This window comes from Rhinichthys klamathensis, unplaced genomic scaffold, assembly GCF_029890125.1.
Source record: "Rhinichthys klamathensis goyatoka isolate OS25496 unplaced genomic scaffold, OSU_Roscu_1.1 h1tg000170l_1, whole genome shotgun sequence".
Taxonomy (NCBI): domain Eukaryota; kingdom Metazoa; phylum Chordata; class Actinopteri; order Cypriniformes; family Leuciscidae; genus Rhinichthys; species Rhinichthys klamathensis.
In genome coordinates, this window is record NW_026606701.1 from 2558200 (window position 1) to 2577947 (window position 19748).

Below are 19748 nucleotides of genomic sequence, written 5' to 3' on the forward strand. Positions count from 1 at the left end.
ACAGTATCCTGACTAGCAACTGTTTCCAATTTGCTCATAAATAAGCTTAAAAAGAAACAATCTTGGTGCAATTCTCCACACTGCCCATAACAGTAAACCTGCTTTTAAAGTGCAAGATGAAAAAACAATAAAAACACTGTGGTGTATGGCCAGTATTTTTATCAGACAGAAAACATAATGTGTTAACATGTATTGACATTAGCAAATGATTGTGATTTAGCGCTTGGCTAAAACAAAACCTTGGAGGCGCATCTGCATTTCATGAAATTCCCCTTTGAATTTGTGTCCTCATACATTCAGTTTTGCCATTACTTTACTAGAATTGTTTTATTAAAACAGTATTTCTTTAATGTATTTCTTTAATGTTTTCTTTTTCAATTATGCACTCAATACAAAGCCCAAAAACTATTAGGCTACATTTGGAAGAAAAAAAAACCCTCTTTTATATACTTTAAAACACATTTTAGCCAGAAACACATACACCTTTCTCACTATCTCAAGGAGTTTTGGACAATAACATTTAACTACAACCAAACAAGACATCTGTGGAGTCTTGTTATGGATGTACAAGTCTAAATGTTTACATCTGTATTCTTTAAGTAACTGTACTTGTACACAATACACATCAGCAGTACAAACAGAAAACCATATACTGTAAACTATGACCAAAAGACTGCCAGGTTTCTCTTCAAAACTTCATTGTTCTATCAACAAGTACATAATTTAGGTTCATATTAATTTCAGTGTTTGATATGCAGAAGCGTTACGGTTCATTACATAATTTGCTTCCAAGCAAAAAAAAGTGTTGGATAAAAAAAAAAATACAAGCAAAGATAAAACATCATAACACATTTGTTTGGCATGTTGATAACTGAAGCAGCATCTTTAATTAGTGCATTTTATCACTTAATCTCTTGCTTCCTGTTAATTCCCTCATCAGTGAGGACTCTCTTTCCTTTAAAAACACCTCTACCGTTCTCTGTGTGGACTGGAAAACTGAACCACAGCATATTTGGCATTAGTCATCCAGTGTGGATCCTGAGAGTTGAGCTTCTCTGCCTGGCCCGGCTGTAAGCCCACCTGAACATCAGCCTTCAGTGTCCTAAGACTACAGAGAGGGGCAGGCTGGAACCCCCTTAACGCCCGATCGAACAGAACCGTGTGGTCCCACTTCCTGTCGCCAGTCAGCTTCCTGTAGTTCAGGTCTCCTTTGAAGAGAATCAGGTCAGAGCCCTGGAGGTTGCTGTAGAGATCAGCTGCATCCAGAGCCATGTCGCAGAACTCATGGGGCATGGTCCAAAAAGGGTGGTCATGGTAGGACCAGGTGCCATCCTTCATGAAATGCTTCCATTGGACACCGCTAGCTGACATCCACTTGTGATTGGCTGCCATGGTCTGCATGATGGTCCACTCAAAGTCTTGTTTGGTGACGTCTGAGACGAACCATGGAATGGACTTGCCATGAAATCGGATTTGCTTGGCTAGTCCGGCAGAAACAAGGAAGTCAGCAAGGACCAGATCGGTAACAAGCTCAAAACCAGCATTGTCTAAAACAATGTCCACTCTTGCATGCTTCTTTCCTGCGGTTCCGGACCCTTGAGCAGCAACCAGCGTTGACCAAACCATGTTGGAGTCATCCACTAGGATGAAGCGCCGGAGATCAGGCAGAGAATCGATGGGACTGGACCTTTGAGAGTTGTCCTGACCGGCAGAGATGGACAGATCACACTTGTTTCCCCACAGAGAGACCTACAAAATACACAATAAACAAGATTATGTGACATTACGTTATCCCCAACAGTCTAATATCAATAAAAAAAGACAAGCACATGGTGAAAACAATAGCCACCCCTAGGCATGTTACTTGGCACCGCAAACTTGATGTCATTTTGGCTAATAAGATTCTTTGTTCTAAATTAAAGATGAGAGTCATTAAGTTAATGATTACGGCTCAGTGAAATCGATTTTCCTTGTTTTTGGTGTTGTGTTCTTATGTCATAGAAACATAACCATGTCGCATAAACATTTGTTTTTAATGGCAGGGATCATTGAATTATGCTGCAGCTAAGAGCTTAATACTAACCTGAAGCAACTTGAGAAAGTTCTCTCGCAGCTGCATCTCAGTCATGTTCTCCATGTTGGTGATGAGCTCTTGAAGGTATGTACAGACGGATTTAATTGCTTGTTGAGATTTAAAGAAGCTTTGCGTCTTTCCCTCCTTAAAGCCGTCAAAGTTATCCATCGGTGGACTTTAGGAAACAAAGTAAAACAAACGAAATAAATGAATTTTACTATTCAAAATGTATCAATGCGACGGAGAGCATTTAAATAAATGACCCTTGATTTAACAAAATATAAAAAATTAAACAACTTAAAGCACATTTAAGATAACACTTGAAATGATTCTTTGATTTAAAAATAGACAAAAAATGGTATAAACTACTTCACTAATTACCATGCTATAGTATTTCTAAAGCAAGTCATACTTTTTTACTCATCACAATTTCATTTAGAGCTGTACAGTACAATAATGTATAGTCATATTTCAATGGTCTTCATGATAAAATGATTTTATCATGATTTTTTTTAGATTGTCTCTTTACATAGTCTGAAAAGTTGAAAAAAATTTTATTAAACAGGTTATTTTACTCAGTATTGTTATTTTTAAATACAAAAAGGTTTTTTTTTTAATGATTAGATACTAAAAGTTAATCTAAACTTTAAGATGCTTTGATTTTTGAGTAAAATTGTGACAGTACTAATTTCACTCAAGTATAACTTCTCTGGCCTTTTTTAATTTAAAATTGTATTCATTATGTATTAAGCTGATTTGTCTTACTTCATATACAGAGCCTCTTGGATCCTTCGGTACATGTAGCACTCCATATAAAGCCATGGTGACTTGAACCAGCTGACAGGCTGCCCGTCCTCCATCAGGTCCTGCTGTCTACCCAAGTATTCATTCCAGGCCTCGGTGTCCTCAGCATTATCAGTCAGAAGCAGCACAGGTTTGTCTGTCTGCAGTTCATTCCTCAGCTTGGACAGGAAGGAGATGGCTCTCTTCTCTGCCTGGATGCCCTCCTGATCAAACACATCATCTAGAAGTTACATCTGAGAAAACTGTCAGAACAAGCTTATTTTATTTTATGAATAACATGAGAAAATATTGAATATTGTAAAAATGTTGAACATAAATGAAAAATCATACATGCCTTTCCATACTCTTTGAAGAAATTGTCTTTATTACGATGTAAAGAGTCTACCACTTTTGTGAGTATGGTTGGTAGTCTATCTCTCACAGTCAGATAGGCAAAGGACCTAAAAATAGCAAATAATTAAATATTTGTGTGTAATTATTGTTTAGTTTTTTTTATTTTATTCTATGATTCAGACAAAAAGATACATTTGTTATGAAAAAACTCCTAGCTGTAACGAGACATAACTTTCACTAGCACTAGTAATTTCAGGAATAAGAAAGGCTACATCTAAAAAGTAGTAAATAAAGTATTTTATATTAGGTGATAAAAGGCGGTACTGGTTGTCATTGTCACAAAGTGTCTAAAAAGCTGGTTAGTCGCATATCCATACAGCATATCTGCGACATTTTCTTCATCCACAGTTTCTCTATGTATTCACTGTATCTGTCCCATTTTGACCATTATGTTTTACTTATGGGCTGGCAGGCGTAAGGGGATGATCAGACACTGTTTTTGCTCTTTAAAAAACGAGACGCACAATAGTTACTTATACAGTATGCTGTTTAGTACGCAGTGGTAAGTGCAAAGCGTGCTAATTACCGATAATCTCTTTTTTTCTTTTTTCTTCACACACACATCATCATATCGGTAATTTACAGGTAAGGTTACAACTCCCTATACTGTAAAATTGCCAGAACTGATTAAATGGTATTTTTGAAAATCTCCTTTTCACACATGATCTGTGGGACTAATGATGGCAGGCTGTCAGGCTGCCTATTTGACTAAACGTAGCATGCATTCATTGCAATTGAACAACACGATGAATTTCTTGCCGTAGCCTAATTATATATAAATTACGTCAACAGTGAGCATGGAAGCTAAACTATGATTATAAAGACATACCCCTCAAATTTAGCAGAGAGTGACAGCGGGGGGACCGTTCCCTCTACCTCCATCTTTGCAATGCAAACAGGAAGGACAAGAGATTTTCAACAAACTTTATTTAAGAACGATGGTGACCAATTAACAATGTAATGTAAAGGTATAAAATAATTTAATACACTCTGTGTCCTTCACTCGCATATCGCGGTGATACATTAAATCACACAAATGAGCATGGTATTTGTTTGTTTTTTTACGAGGAATTATAAGCCAATTTGAGCTATCAGTATCTCGTCATTCTCGTGATCATTGACACTACTGTCCTCTAGTGGCCGCCGGTCTGTGTAAGCCATGTTGGTCACAAAAACAAATCAGACATGACAATATTCAGATGCATTCACAAAGTACATTGTGATTTTTATTTAGTTAATTATAATTCAATTCAAAGCCTGCACAGGTGGGGGAAAAAGAAAACATTTTAACCAGATGGTTTGTAGTTGGCCTCTCAGCCTGGTGTGTTGGCTGGTTTCAGAGGGTTTTGGGCACTTTTCAGCTGATCAAGCTGGGTGACCAGCCGGCCACAGAGCTAAACAATAGCTTATCCAGAAAAGACCAGCATAGTCTGGTTTAAACGTTTTCAGCAGGTTAGTAGTCTCAGGATATCCTTTTCATGAAAGAGACCTTAAATATGAATCTAATGGGTTGTTACTTATTAACTGTCATTGATTTAAAAAAAGATAAATCAGGTCTTAGGTTTTATGTATCTAATATACATGCACAAACATGTTGCTCGCTTGATATAGGTACTATACTAACATACTAAACAGTTACATTTTTATTATTATGTCTACAGACAGACCATTTTAAACCATATTTTTGGATTCTAATGTGATTTTCAGAAATTGGAAACAGAAACCATAGTCCCAGGCCAGATGCCGTTATCACCCCACCAGACCACATGGCCCTAACAGACAGCTTGTTTTCTCTGTATTGAGACACCACCCCTCAACTTCCCTTTCCTTGTTCTTTTTTCGCAAACCCACAACTTAAAGTTGGCATCCTCATTTTGCTGTCTTAAACTTCCAGGCTGTAGACTACTCTTCTATATTTTCTTAACATTTTCTCACAATTCTTGCATGCATTTGTTCATGTGATTCCTCAGTGTTATTCATTTCCTGACATCTTTAGCAGGCCTGGTCAAGCGAGCTCACATCCTGTTGCCCTCAGCATGGTGAAAGCTCAGAAACTCTGGAAAGGAAAATGTACATCTTTTCACCTCTTGCACTGTTCAGAATGGAACTAGTGATTTTCTCAAGGTAGCGATTCTTAAAAAAGACATTCTGGAAATCAAATTAATTCCTCTTACAACAAAATGTAGCTATTTAAAGGCTAAATGCATTTAAAGGAATAATATCTAACGTATAGATAAAGAACCTCAGGATGGTCCAAATAATTACATTAAAATTAATTGATTAGTGAGAAGAACATAGAATGGGATCATCTTTCTGGTATCATAAGGAAAACAAAAATTTAAAGAAAAAAAATCTGCTTTTTTATTATGGTATTATGGTAAGATTTTCAAACAAGTATCTTTTAAAGACGTGACCAAAAAAATTAATAGGACTCTTACCATTTTTATAAACAATGTTTAATAACACTTGTTGCAAATACATAAAAAGATGTAAACCAATGGAGGACTAAACCTGCAAAAATGGTAATAAATAAATAATCTGATGGTCTTCTCCAAACCATTTTTTTAAATACATTTTTTAACCATGTTTTAAATAAGTTAGGGTTAAAAATGACTAAACTTATTTTACCCACACACACACACATATATATATAAACATTACACACACTCAATTATGAATAAATAAATAAATAGGCTTATGATTTATTTCCATATTTATTTGTTCGCCATTTAAAAAAACTTGACGAGTTTTTAAATGTATAATTTTTAACATAATAATAATAAGCCGCCTCATTAAGTTGATTGTAGCCTGTGGGTGTGAAATCATCGTTCTTTGAATTATACGCGCGTTTCTCTTGGCTGTAAAAGTGCTCAGTCTGTCAACTGAAATGCAAATAACGTTAGCCCTGCTGCATGTATCTGTCTCGATACGTTATCTTCATGTGGGGGTGGGTAGCGTGACCTACGGCTATCCAACTCCACTAAAATCCGTTTATGTGTAACGTTCACCAACGATCGTCGCCTCTGAATGATAGCTCAACATTCATCTCCGCCGCACCGTGAACACACGAGGAGAACGACAGACACACCTCGTTCACCAGTTCACTCATTTTAGCTGCTCTTAGCGCCAAAGACCGTTTGTTTTAGCATCCCAGGGAAGTGGGTTTTACAACCGCTGTTTTAAGCCCTTTTAGACAGTCATGTGATTGTAACGTAACCCGACCGGAAAACACCGACGACCATCGCCGCCAATGCTGCGTTTGAGAGGAACAGAGCAGCTGCGAGCCCAACGGACAAGTCCCCCGGTACTGAACATCGACTCACCGAACTCCACACGCTCTAGCGGAGGAAAGGTACGTGGGTGTTTACACCAGTCAACCTTTATCGTTAACTGTTCATTTCTGTATTTGTTGTTTTTTTAGTTTAGTTTATTTATTCGGTGACCACCCCTTCCCCCCGTGTGTGTGTGTGTGTGTGTCCGTTTCACGAAGCTCCGTTTATTTTTGCTTCTCGTCTCTGATGCTCGCTAAGCTCCGATCTGGGTTTATATCGTTGTTATTGTTGTGATTTTACGCTATATTCGAGATAAGGTTGCTGGATCATGTGCTGGTCGAGCAGCGAGCGTCTGCGCGTGATCGGATCAGTCATCACGTTTCAGTTTTTGACGGTTTATTTTCTATTTGCGAAGAAAAGCAGATTGCGGAAGTGGTCGGTCTCTGCGGGAGATCTGTCCGTTCCACGTGTCTCCGTAGTGGGAGGAGCTAGTTTACAAACCACAATGAGAGCAAGTTGAAGCTGTAGCGATTGGTTTGGAGCTGGAGTTAAGAGGAACTGCAATGCTCGTTTGAAATATGTTTCGGTACCAGGAAACACCTGTAAGCGGTTTATAAGTGTTCTTGCATAAAATCTGTCATGTCATTGTTTGTATATTCCGTCAAATTTTGATGATTGCTGAAAGCTTGGTGACTTGAGTAAAAAACTAAAGTTAAAGGTCCACTCAATAAGTTTTGCGAATTAAAAGTAGACCAAAAAGAAATGAACAGACTTTTAGGAAATATTAGAAATGATGTACACCCATTCGACATCAGTCTTCTAGAAAGAGCAGTTTTATTCTACTTCCTCATTAGGTGCTGCCATATTGACATCACATGACAAAATGCAATGAGCAGTAAAGTACAACAGTCGGTTTCACAAAGTAAAAATTCCATAAATTTTCTCTATATGGGAATTGATTTTTAACAATAACATAAACCTTTACAGACAGACATACTGTGAGCTACAAGATTGTAGTCAGTGGTATATGCTTTTGGTGAAGCCGTCAGTCTGCATTATTTCAATTTATAATCCAACTGTAAAATTTCTGGAGGGAAAAATACATTACCCATGATTCTGCAGAGAATCTCCACCAAACAGAGAATCGCCTGCCAAAACATCTTTTTAGTGCCTGCCAGCTTCCATGAAGCTCCACGAATGACATTCATTCTGCGTCCAAATATGCCTTATTCACTGTTATACTAGCCGAAAAACAGAATGTGAGATGAGTAGTATATTCATATTATATAGAACATACTTTTTTAACAGTTGCTTTATATATAAATATATAATCAGCATCTTTAAATAAGTAGGCTAGTATTATATTTTCCCCCTTTGTTTTTAATTTGACTCAATTTAATTCGCAATGCTTTATGGGATTGTAATTCTTTCTCTCATTAAAGCAGTTAAATACACGATCTTGTACCTTTTTCTTTTAGTCCAATTTTTTAAATACCATTTTTTGCTTCAATTCAAATTTTGTCATTTTTTTTATAAACTTTGTAGCTGCTTAAAAGAAAAAGCTATTAACCAAACCAACCACTTTCAGACAGTGTTCAAAGTTCTTTACAAAGCAACCAAACATTTTTTTAGAGCATGCCACCAATATCGCACCAATATCAATAACACAAAATATAATTGGGATTGAATCATTTTATGCAATATTTATATATGTGTATGTGTTGAAGACCAAAAAATGATAATGAACAAAACAAAAGATAAGCAAACGGCTTTGATGTGAAGTGAACTTCATCCAGGCCAGGCCAGTAGGTCTCAGTATAGTCCAAATCACTGATGGGATTGGATGATTGAAGAAGAGTCACCCCGCCCCCAGTCTTTTTACACACAGCTATGTGACGTTACAGCCCATGCTTTCAAAGACCACTGACAGTGAGTCTGTAGACTCTACGGGTGCGTCCTTTCTCCACCCAAGAGGGGTTGTGTGTAAGTAGCCTCAGGAATGCTGTCTGAAGAGCCAGTCATGTGACACACAAAGCCAAAGCCTGTGATCGACCTTTAGGCTAATGGACACTCAAGGCACAGAGGCTGTTGAGCTGGTTCTGGTAGTTGAGGGTTAATAACCTCAGGGATCAGGGTTCAAAGGTTTCCTCAGATGTTTGGCCCTTGGCTGTATCTGACCGCTCTGTTGGGACTGTGTTTTCAGGGTTACAAGTCTGAGTGTCTTTTTGCAAGCTGAATAACCAGTTAGTTGTCTTAAATATCTTTTCTAAGGAATTTTTCTTATGATATGAAAATATTCAGATAATATAGTTTTCTATCCTATTGTTTCTCTTACCCTAGAATTAAAACCTTTCCTATAATTTTATTCTATATGAAGAATACATTTAAACTGATTTGTTATAATTCAAGGTCTGAACATTTTTCAAGATATATCTCAAACAGAGGGTCAATATGAAAACCACACATACAGCTTTTCTGATTGTAAATGTCTTGAGAATGCATACTCAGCAAAACTTTCCTTCAGCTTGATCAATAGGAATTGCTCAGTGTGAATGAGAAGTAGATTTGCCAGTCTAAAGTAGCAAAATAATTAGTGTTTAGGCTTTAGTAAATGAAATGCTGTATCAGAGTGCCTTAAAAGCACTGTAATTAAATCCTATCGCTTGAAGTAACAGCTCACATTCCCAACAAGACACACAGTTTAAGGTTCATGTTAGTAGCACAAATCATGGGGGAAGAGTTTGTGCCAAAGTGTAATGCTTGGGGTTAAGGGTTAAAGTTTGTTCAAATCCTTAACCCTAAGAATGAGCAATATTACTGGTTGGTTGTAATATTCCTATGCTAAGTGTTCCTTAGAGTTGAGCTTTTTGTTAATCCAACAGTGTTGAATTCATAATTGTGGCTGTTCACTGCTGATTAAGTCCAGGTCAACAGACAACTTAACAACCTTCTTTCACTCTAGTCTTTTTTTGGTGCATTGTGGTCTGTAGTAGACAGGAAGTTGACTGTCATCTCTGGCCCTTTCTGTGTAGGTGGAAGTATGGAGTTGGCCAATCATGGTCTTATCCTTCTTCAGCAGCTCAACGCACAGAGGGAGTTTGGCTTCCTGTGTGACTGCACGGTCGCCATCGGCGATGTTTTTTTCAAAGCACACAAGGCCGTACTGGCCGCATTCTCGAACTACTTCAGAATGCTCTTTATACACCAGGACAGGTAAAAGCTTTGCATGTTATTTTTAAAGTCCAATTTGTGCCTAAGCTAGGGATGTGTTGATATGGTAAGGTGATAATTATTCTCATGTTATAATCAATAAATGACCAACATTACAATTCTATACTATTTTGTTTAAGTAAAAATAAAATAAAACACTAACTACTAAAATCAATCATTTCCAATGCTACAATGAATTTAGGCATCACAACATAATAATTCGCTGTATAAAAATTGATAATCATTTTGAGATTTGCTAAAGGCTGGAATACACTACACAAATTTTCAAATCAGAACACTTCTTAAAACACTAGGCATCATACACTTGCTGAGTTTGTAAATGATTACAGTGTAAAACTGTATCATGTCGGAGCCGGTAGCCTCGTGGTCAGCGCTCTGACATATAGCGCAACTGCACCAGACTTTCAAGCTGTCCCCCGAACACAACAAACTCGCGCAGAAAAAAGCATACGCTTCATTGATAGGAGACGCATGACAAATAAAAACAATGTGTTCTAAAATCAGCCCAAAATATTAAACCTGTTCAATATCCTCTGACTGGATAGAATCATTGTGTGAAGCTAAAAACACTAGTCTGTGCCCTTTCAAAATCTGCCAATTCCAACTGCCCAAAATCTGCAGGATGGCTCTGCCTTTTGGAAACTAACTCATCCAGACTGCAGATCGGGGGAAATATCTAGGCAAAAGTTGTGTAGTGTATTCCAGCCTTAAAGATTACATTTATCATTATTATTTAATTAGTGTTTTTAAATGTTAAATAAAGGTGAGCGTCATATGATGGCAAAGGTAATCTAAATGTAAAATGTTATAAAGGAAATGAACATGCACAAATATCCAATATTGATAATTGATACCAATAGAGATTGTGCATGTTAGTACTGTTAAGATCAATATTTTAGAAGTGTTTTTTTAAGGCACAATAATCCCTTAAAGCGATAGGTCACCTAAAAATGAAAATGATCCCATAATTTACTCTCTCAAGCCATCCTAGGTGTATTAAATGTTCTTCTTTCAGCCAAACACAATCGGAAATAAATATATAAAAAAAAATATCCTGGCTCTTCCAAGCTTTATAATGGAAGTGAATGACCTAAATATTCACTCCCAATAGTGAATATTATTGAATAGCTATCTAGTTTTTGAAGCTCCAAAAAGCGCATCCATCCATCATAAAAGTAATCCACACGGCTCCAGGAGCTTAATAAAGGCCTTCTGAAGCGAAGCAATTTTTTGTAAGAAAAATATTCATGTTTATAACTTTCTAAACTATAATCACTCGCTTCCAGTAACGGCCGTACACGAGTCTAGTTCCGGCAGAGGAGTAACCTCTGACCTGACGTATGACGTATTGACGAACACGGGAGCGCAGAGGATAGAGGCAAACAAAACACCTGTCTTGAATTAGAAGTCTAAAGCAAGAATTTTTAAAGAGAAATGTCAGAGGAGCTTGAGTTTGTTGCCCAGCCCTGTTTGTTTGAACCAGGAGAGGCATCTACTCTCACTAGGGGTGGGCGCTATACCGGTATGAACGTGAATACCGGTATTATGTTGTGCCATGATATGGATTTTGCGATACCGAGGATACCGTATTCATTAATTCAAATTTTGCAGTTTTATTGTTTTGTTCAATTTGGTACTCTTTACAACTGTTAACACTAATGACGATACAGAATCGAATACGCTGTTTAAGGAAGTGGCTGATTTGGCGCTTCATACGCGTGAAGTTGCTGAGGCGATTAACCGCTGTCCTGTGACGCGCTCAATAACACATAGCTAGTGCTAAGCGGCTGTTCATAAAGGATGCATATTTTGTCGTGGAATGGGAAATACCAAAGGTAATAAAACGCAAGTTTGACTTTTAACTTGAGCGCAGCATTTTTAGAATGCCGTTTCATTTGCGAGACGCGGGTGCAACACCAAAACAAGTTCCTCAAGCACAAAAAAACGTTAAAGTTCCAGGCTACTGTATGTTTGAGATGTCATGTTTTCATGAAGGTTGAAAGGCTGAAAGCTGCAATTATTATCTTTGTTTTTACAAAACATTTACTGCTAATAATATTATCCACGTGGAGACATTTCCCCGCAATGTAACGTTAGGCTATGAATAACAGGACACGACACACACATAAGCGCGCGCATACACACGACACACACATAAGCGCGCGCATACACACACACTGGTCCACTATCTTTGTGGGGACTCTCCATAGACGTAATGGGTTTTATATTGTACAAACTGTAGGCCTTTATTCTGTCTCCTTACACTAATGAATTATTTTGTATGAAAATGTTCATTGTTTTTTTCTTGTATACTTTTAAGTTCTATTTATTTGGTGCTTTGTTCAATCTCAACCCATTATTTTATTTTTATTATTAAGATGTCTGCACAAGAGTTAACTGTAATCTGTGCAAACATTAAACTTAAATTAAACGTCTCGCTTTGGTCTACACTGGAAGTGTTCTGTTTGCTCTACTAAAGCTGAACTATTATTACTAAAGCTGAAACTAAATAAAATAAAAACTATATAGAAATGTGTTTGCAAAATAAAAACTAACAAAACCGTTAATGAAACTAGCTAAAACTAAACTGAAATTTAAAGCAAAATTGAAAACGATATTAAAATAAAAACTAATTTAAAAAAGCAAAACTATAACAACAGATATTCCCGGAGACAGAGCACACCCGAAGACGGCTCTCACTCAGAAATCAATAAAGTCTTCATTCGCTGCCGGTTCTCATTATGACAAGACGAGCAAAAAGTGGAAAGACATAACACGTGCATTCAGGCCTACCTCATGTTGCACGTTTGCACTTTTTGAGAAAAAAAATGGCACAATAAAAAAACACATTTCAGGTCTATGTCCAATGAAATGCCTCACCTTTTTCTAGTTATCTAGTGTTAAAATACATATTTTGCCTGTAATTTAACTAAGGTGTACTAAAATGTGATTCCATTTTTTTCTCTCTCATATCGCGATATAATATCGATATCGTCCAGACAGTGAAAAATATCGTGATATGAATTTTTGCTCATATCGCCCACCCCTAACTCTCACCTAAGCTTATGCTTCTCCTACATCCTACGTCATGTGTAGTATGGTCACTCATGTGTTCTACTACATCCATACGTCATGTGTCAGCACTTCTGCCGGAACTTGACTCGCATACGGCCGTTACCGGAAGCCTGTGATTATAGTTTATAAAGTTATAATTATGGATATTTTTCTTACAAAAACACATCACTTCGCTTCAGAAGGCCTTTATTAACCTCCTGGAGCTGTATGGATTACCTTTATGATGGATGGATGTGCTTTTTCGAGCTTCAAAAACTCCGGCTCTATTCACTCCCATTATAAAGCTGGGAAGAGCCAGGATATATTTTTTAATATAACTCTGATTGTGTTTGTCTGAAAGAAGAAAGTCATATACACCTAGGTTGGCTTGAGTGTGAGTACGTTATGGTATAATTTTCATTTTGGGGTGAACTAACCCTTTAAAAATGAACAATAAATATTTTGTGCTAAAATTTGCTCTTTTCTAATAAGCAAGTATTAAAGCACTTCCACAGCACAAAGATCGGTGTTTTTTTGACGTTGAATCTTTGTCTTCTCGACCAGTGACTGCGTCCGCTTGAAGCCTGCTGACATTCAGCCCGACATCTTCAGCTACCTCCTCAATCTGATGTACACCGGCAAACTGGCGACACAGCTTATCGACCCAGCTCGCCTGGAGCAGGGCGTCAAGTTCCTCCATGCTTACCCTCTTATTCAGGAGGCAAGTCTGTCTAACCATGCAACTCAGGCACACCCTGAGGTCAACCTTCCCCTTTCGTCCTCTCTCTATGGCATTCAGATATCAGACCAACAGGCCACACTCACAAACCGCCTCTCAGCGAGAACGCATCTCTCCTCGCCGTTCGACTTAGAAGGTGGGGGTTTACTCGACGGGAAGGGCGTAACCACAAACAAAGCTACCTCACTGATGCGGCCTGGATCTAAGCACAGGCACGATCTGACAGAAACGGAGGTGGAAGCATCTGCGAGCATCAGTCAGTTTGTGAGGGAAGGGTCAGAGATGGAAACATCTGCAGGTGAGGCCCCGTCATGTTCCCTGAACACCAACACCATTCTGCATGTGAAGCCCAGCATCATGAGAAGAAATACCTCTCTGAGGAAGCATTATACGTGCCACGTCTGTGGGGGCCGCTTCACTCAGCGAGGAACTTTACGAGAGCACCTGCTTCTACACACTCAGGCTATGCTCCCCCTTGTGTTAGAGTCCGTCGGTGCGGCTTCCCCCATGGCGACCGGAGGTGCCGCCACACCAGAGGTGGAGGAAGTTCTCCGAAGCAGCGAAGCCTCCGCAGCCACTCCCATCATTGTGGATGTGGCCAGTGACAGCGAGCAGCATCTGTACTTAAAAGACTCGGCGCATCCTGAAACCGCCATGCCCATCCCGACGACAACTGCAATCAGCCTGTACACGGCGCAGCCCCAGGCGGACACACCTCCTCCATCCGATATTGCTGATATTGACAACCTAGAGGGTGCGGCTGACATGGAGCGGGAAGTGAAGCGGAGGAAATATGAGTGCTCCACTTGTGGCCGCAAGTTCATCCAGAAAAGCCACTGGAGAGAGCACATGTACATCCACACAGGCAAGCCGTACCGCTGCAGCGCCTGCGGAAAGAGCTTCTGCCGGGCCAACCAGGCGGCGCGGCACGTTTGCATGAACCTGAGCTCGGAGCCAGCGTACACCATGGTGGACCGACAGAGCATGGAGCTGTGCGGGGCAGATGACTCCAGCCAAATGGAGGCGCTGTTTCTAGGCTCGTCAGTGAGACCGTACAAATGCAATGTGTGTGAAATGACCTTCTCCAGCCCCAATGAGGTGATCAAGCACCTGTGCTTCAACCAGGGGGCGCTCTCGGGTGGAGTGGCTGGAGAAATGGGCGTCAGTGGGCTGAACAGTGACAACCTGGCCAAAGACGAAGGCTCGGATTCATCCAATGGTGGGCCGTTGATAACACCCATCAAAACAGAGGAAGTCTTTGTGGAGTAGCTCCATATTCATCCACTTCAAAATATAGTTTGTTTTTTAATGTATTGCATTTGAATTGTGGGTAAATTATGATCAGAAGTTAAGCTACAGATCGAAATTTCTGTTATATATATGTAATTTTTTCTGGGGATTTTACTTTTGCTGAAAAATACTGCTTCCTGCGTTATTCTTTTTTTTTTAACATAAATTTGGTTTGTATATTTATAACAGATTTACTGTATGTTTAGTCCAACAAGTCAAATTCCTGCTTCATTCTGTATTTCTTTCAAGGGTTTTGTTGGTTACTCGGGTCATTTGCAGTTTTTGTTGCGGTTAAAGCTCTTCCTCTGTCTAACTGTACAGGAAAAGGATGTAGTGAACTGCTGGAATCCTGCGTTCGTCTCAGTGCAGATCAGTCTAGACTTTACATTAGGTTGGATTGGTAACTCGATAGAATGCTAAAAAAAAAAAGTAATCCTCAAAATAAAAAGTAATCCTCAAAATCCTAAGTTCATGAGCATAGCACCAAAAATGATTTTGTATGTCGCCTCCATGAAAAATGAGATCTGAGCAGCTGAGTGTGGATATTGGTTTAAGAAATGTTTTCACTACCTCAACCGGTTTTGGACATGCAATATCGGACTAACCTGAAGTTTGCATCAAAGGTTCGAGGATCAAAGTCAACTTTATCTTCCAGTGCCTCTGAGGAGTTCCACAGATCTCAAAGTTTTTCTTTCTGTTTCTAATTTTTTATTACATGCTTTGGGTTAGCAAGTGCAAGGTGCAATTGTAGATAACCTTCATTCAGTGCCAGATTACTTGTCGAACATCATTTATATTAGAGTTAATGTGACCCACGGTATATTTCACATTTGTTCACGTTTACTACAGAACTTTTTTTGTGCCAATACCACCTAAATGATAAACATCCATGCCGTAAAATTGTTTGCCGGCAACAGCAGCTCATCAGTAATCTGGTTGTGTTGCTCTCACTGTGGTTTCAACATGTTTACAGTTGTGCTGTGTGTTTAATCAAAGCTGTTACTGTGTGTGAATTTAGAAAACACTGTGGCCAATCGTACACATGTACATAACGTAGCTTGAAGGGAAACATTTCTGTCACTGTTCCCAGATTGAATTTTGCCATGAAATCGATTTGCTCGAGTATGCTCCTAATTTGCTTATTTTTGAGCCTTGTATAACTTTTCTAATTTTATGTACAGTGCTTTATTTACAAAGAATTTTATAATCTCAAAGGTTGTATATTGATCAATGCATTTACTGTCGAATATTATCCATTTTAGTGTAGCACAAGTGTCTGTATGTTTGTCCTCTCTGCATTGACGGTCTTTATGTTCTAATGAAACTGACAGTGAGGTCATGCTGTTAAAGCACTGATATCTACTAAAGATCCCTGACTACTCTGATTATACTTGTGCTACGTCAGGAAATGTCTTTTTTTAACCATTTTAAACCAGGGCAATTTACAATCAATGCTAAATATTTCTTCCATCTTGCTCCTTGTAAAGATCTCCTAGGAATATATTTTAGCACTGTGAGTTAAGTTACTACTGAATAGCTAATTAGAGCCCAGGAAGGACCATTTGCTTTATTTTGTTACAAATAAATTTAAGTGTGATGTTAAGGGACAGGAGGAGGCCTTGTCCAAATTATGTGTAATCATACATGCAATGGAATGCCTTTTTTCTGTAGTCTTGTTACAACTCTTTATTATTTGTACATATGCAAGTTGTTACCCATTGAGGCAGTTATAGGGAGGGGAGGAGAGGGGTAAAGGTGCCCCCTCAAACGCACAAACCCCAAAGCCAAGGCAAGTATACTGTGATCTCTTGCTCCTCAGGAACTTGAACAGTTGTCTCTGGAAAAAAATACTTCCTTTGCATTTTCATTGTGAATAATGATAATAAATACTTATGTTTTTGAAGTGTGCATGTTGTTTTCTTTAATATACACTACTGTTCAAAAGTGTGGGTTGAGTATAAATAAATATATTTATTCAGCAAATTTAAAAATATATACAAATTTAAAATATTTACGTTTGAAATAATAAATAGAAAGTGGTTATTTTAAATTGTAATATTTCACTATGTTTTTACTGTATTTCTATTTTTTAACAAATCAATGCAGTCTTGGTGAGCGTTAGAGAATATTAAAAAGTCTTACTGTCACCAAACTTTAAGCCCATTCTCTGCTAGGCAATTTTGTACAGGATTTTGGTAAACTGTGGATCCTTCTCACATAACCAATCATGAGGGCAAATATTTTGCCTTTGTTCCTCCATCCATGTGAAATTAACAATCAGAGGGATACACATAATAGTATAAATTAATATTACAAAATAGCAGTGCTGCTTATTTTTGAAAAGCAAAACAGCATAGGTTTATTTATTCGTTTAAATTTAGTTATGTGAGCCACTAGATGGCACCATTGCGGTGCCACTACATCAAAACTTGCAAAAAAGTATTGAACTTAATGTTTACCCTGCTTGAATATTCCCAGCATTTTACTCATGCCATTTCAGTTATATTCACTTTGTATTTTCAGAATCCTCCCACCACCTGGCGATACACGCTCAAAAACAAAACCACATAGAAGGGTAATGAAAAAAAAACCTAGTCAGCTTGATTTACACTAGCTTTATTTGAATGAAATATAGACATGATTTTGTGTCCATACTATTAACAGCTTGAAGAATACAAAAAGTGGTGAGGCTCATGCTACTGGTTTTATAACATTCCTTAATGCTTTCATTGGTTATTTGTTAATATTACAACATGACTTAAGGTACATAGGTATACAATTTGTACAAACGTTAAAGAGCTTCACAGTAGACTGTATTATAAAAAGCTAAGAAAATAATGTGAGGGGGTTGTTCATTCAAAGCTTGACAGTAGTAGCAGAGCTGTTTTTCTATTGAAGATAGGAATCCCCTTTTCAGTCTCTGTCATTTGCTTTCTGACAGTCTAAACGTTTTCTTTAACAGTTTGCCACCATCATCATCCAAATATGCAACAACTGTCAAATTACATATTTTGAAATGCTTTTCTTTGCCATAATTGTCTGCATGTATGGCAACAATACTACTCATTTCAAAGAGACTGAGAATAAGGCTTCTACATGTCTTTCAAAGAAATAACAGTCCTTGTTACAGAGATTAGAAATGCGGGGGAAAAAAATTCTACACTATATTACTGACTACCCACTTATATGTGAATCAAACCCACGTGTAACTGGACAACCTGTGTTGGAGTTTACCAATAGATGGTGTAAATACAATTCTCCTCGCACAATTTTCTCACAGTTTTCCCTTAACCTCAGGTGCATTTTAGGTGTTAAAACATGCATTTTGCTAAGGCCGTCAAACAGTGAAGTGCACATGTATGTTGAGGACAATAAAATGTCCCTTTTTAAACAATCCCTACTCATGCAGGCGTTTATCATCATCGTGATCATCTATTTTCACAGGGTACCACTAAAAGCAAAATCAAATTGACTCTTAAAATATCAAATGTCACGCATCAATGGTAAAATCGTTCATTGTGATTGTGCATGATAAATATACATAATAAAAATACAACATTTCACAGTAAGGGACAGAAAAGTGGTATATCTACAGTGAGCATGGAGATGATAACGGCTTGATATTGTGTTTCAGTGTTCACTGAATTTGACCTCATTTTTACATTACAGCCACAGCATATTATGCACTTTTTCATTTACTATAGCTGTAGAAGGTGTATCTGTACCATATTTGCTCAAATTACTTGTCTAAATAATATTTTGTAATTTTACACCAGCATGACATCATAATTTCAATGGGTTTCTAGAGGGTTAGAATGTTTTTGAGAGGGTTGAGAGAATATTTTAGATATAAATACAATATACAAAATAACAACCCTCCTACTCCATCACAAACACACATTAGCTCATACAAGATCCACACATACATATTCTCTCCATTCGGCAGACTGCTTAACAACTAATAAAAAAATGAAAATGTCCATCGTAAGTTACACGTCGAAACATGGCATCTGAAGCAATTTGGCAAAAAACAGGAAAGTGGGAATAGGGGACATCACTTGATAAGTCCAGTGAGGCACAAGACCTCATTGATATGGTAGCTGAGTGAGAGTGAATTAGGAAAGAGGAATAGAGGGATGAATGGATGGATTAAATGAGAGAGAGAAGAGAGATTGAACTTTAGTCTCTTGCTCTGGGAGTTGGGGGACAGAGCACTGTCTCTTAGTGTCCTCCATGGCTGCCACTCACTTCCTGCTTTCCGGAAAGCTCGGTGTCCCAGTCATGTGACCGCTTTTTACATGCAGACTGCAAGACATAAAGGAAAGTGATGAGAAAAAAAGCCAACCAAATGCTAGTACATTCAGCTCTTCATTTTGTTTGCAATAAATTTTAAGCTTATTTATCAGGTAGGCTACACTGCTAAGTCTGCTAATGTTAATTCAAATGCTATTGCAAAACTACAATACACTTTGCACTCTTTTCCTTTGCTCTTCTCACAGCTCTTTAATCAATTAGCATGACGAGCTACTATCCTACTTTGTCACCAATCATTTCACATTAATGCACGCATTGCTCGTTCCATCTGCACTGCATCTTCTGTGCCTCCAAACCACTGTCTCACTCTGTTGTATGACTCAGCACAAGTCACCAAGGCAAAGGGGGTAGTGAGAGAGAGAAGAGAGTGAGCCTTGCACCAAAGCTCATGCTGCGATGTTATATATCACCAGCGTCTGCTCTACTGCAGTGCTGCATTAGCACTCATCAAACATTTAGCAGACACACCCAGGCCCAGCTTTCCTCTCCCATCCCCTTCCTTTTTTGGTCACACTTAACATTAGGGCTCATTGAACAGTGTAATTATTTTAATAGGTGACGAGTAATACATGTATTT

General features: G+C 38.2%; 3 protein-coding genes across 4 annotated transcripts in view; 1 reads left to right on the forward strand and 2 right to left on the reverse strand.

Moving 5' to 3' along the window:
* Positions 1–956: 956 nt before the first annotated feature.
* Positions 957–4251, reverse strand: armt1 (acidic residue methyltransferase 1). The gene is made up of 5 exons (XM_056259931.1): positions 4101–4251; positions 3213–3318; positions 2840–3081; positions 2084–2249; positions 957–1749 (listed from the first exon to the last, which is right to left on the reverse strand). Exons 1-5 carry the CDS (start codon positions 4151–4153, stop codon positions 970–972), a joined length of 1347 nt encoding a protein of 448 aa, XP_056115906.1. The 5' UTR covers positions 4154–4251; the 3' UTR covers positions 957–969.
* Positions 4252–6113: 1862 nt separating this feature from the next.
* Positions 6114–15294, forward strand: zbtb2b (zinc finger and BTB domain containing 2b). Its single transcript, XM_056259930.1, has 3 exons — positions 6114–6623; positions 9576–9756; positions 13393–15294. Exons 2-3 carry the CDS (start codon positions 9584–9586, stop codon positions 14834–14836), a joined length of 1617 nt encoding a protein of 538 aa, XP_056115905.1. The 5' UTR covers positions 6114–6623; positions 9576–9583; the 3' UTR covers positions 14837–15294.
* A 2163-nt stretch (positions 15295–17457) lies between these two features.
* The window catches only part of akap12b (A kinase (PRKA) anchor protein 12b), a 42218-nt gene continuing 39927 nt past the window's right edge, over positions 17458–19748 (reverse strand). For both annotated transcript variants that reach the window (XM_056259920.1, XM_056259921.1), the window contains one exon: positions 17458–19162. The gene's annotated coding sequence lies outside the window, so the exon portion shown is untranslated. The remainder of the gene's footprint in view (positions 19163–19748) is intronic.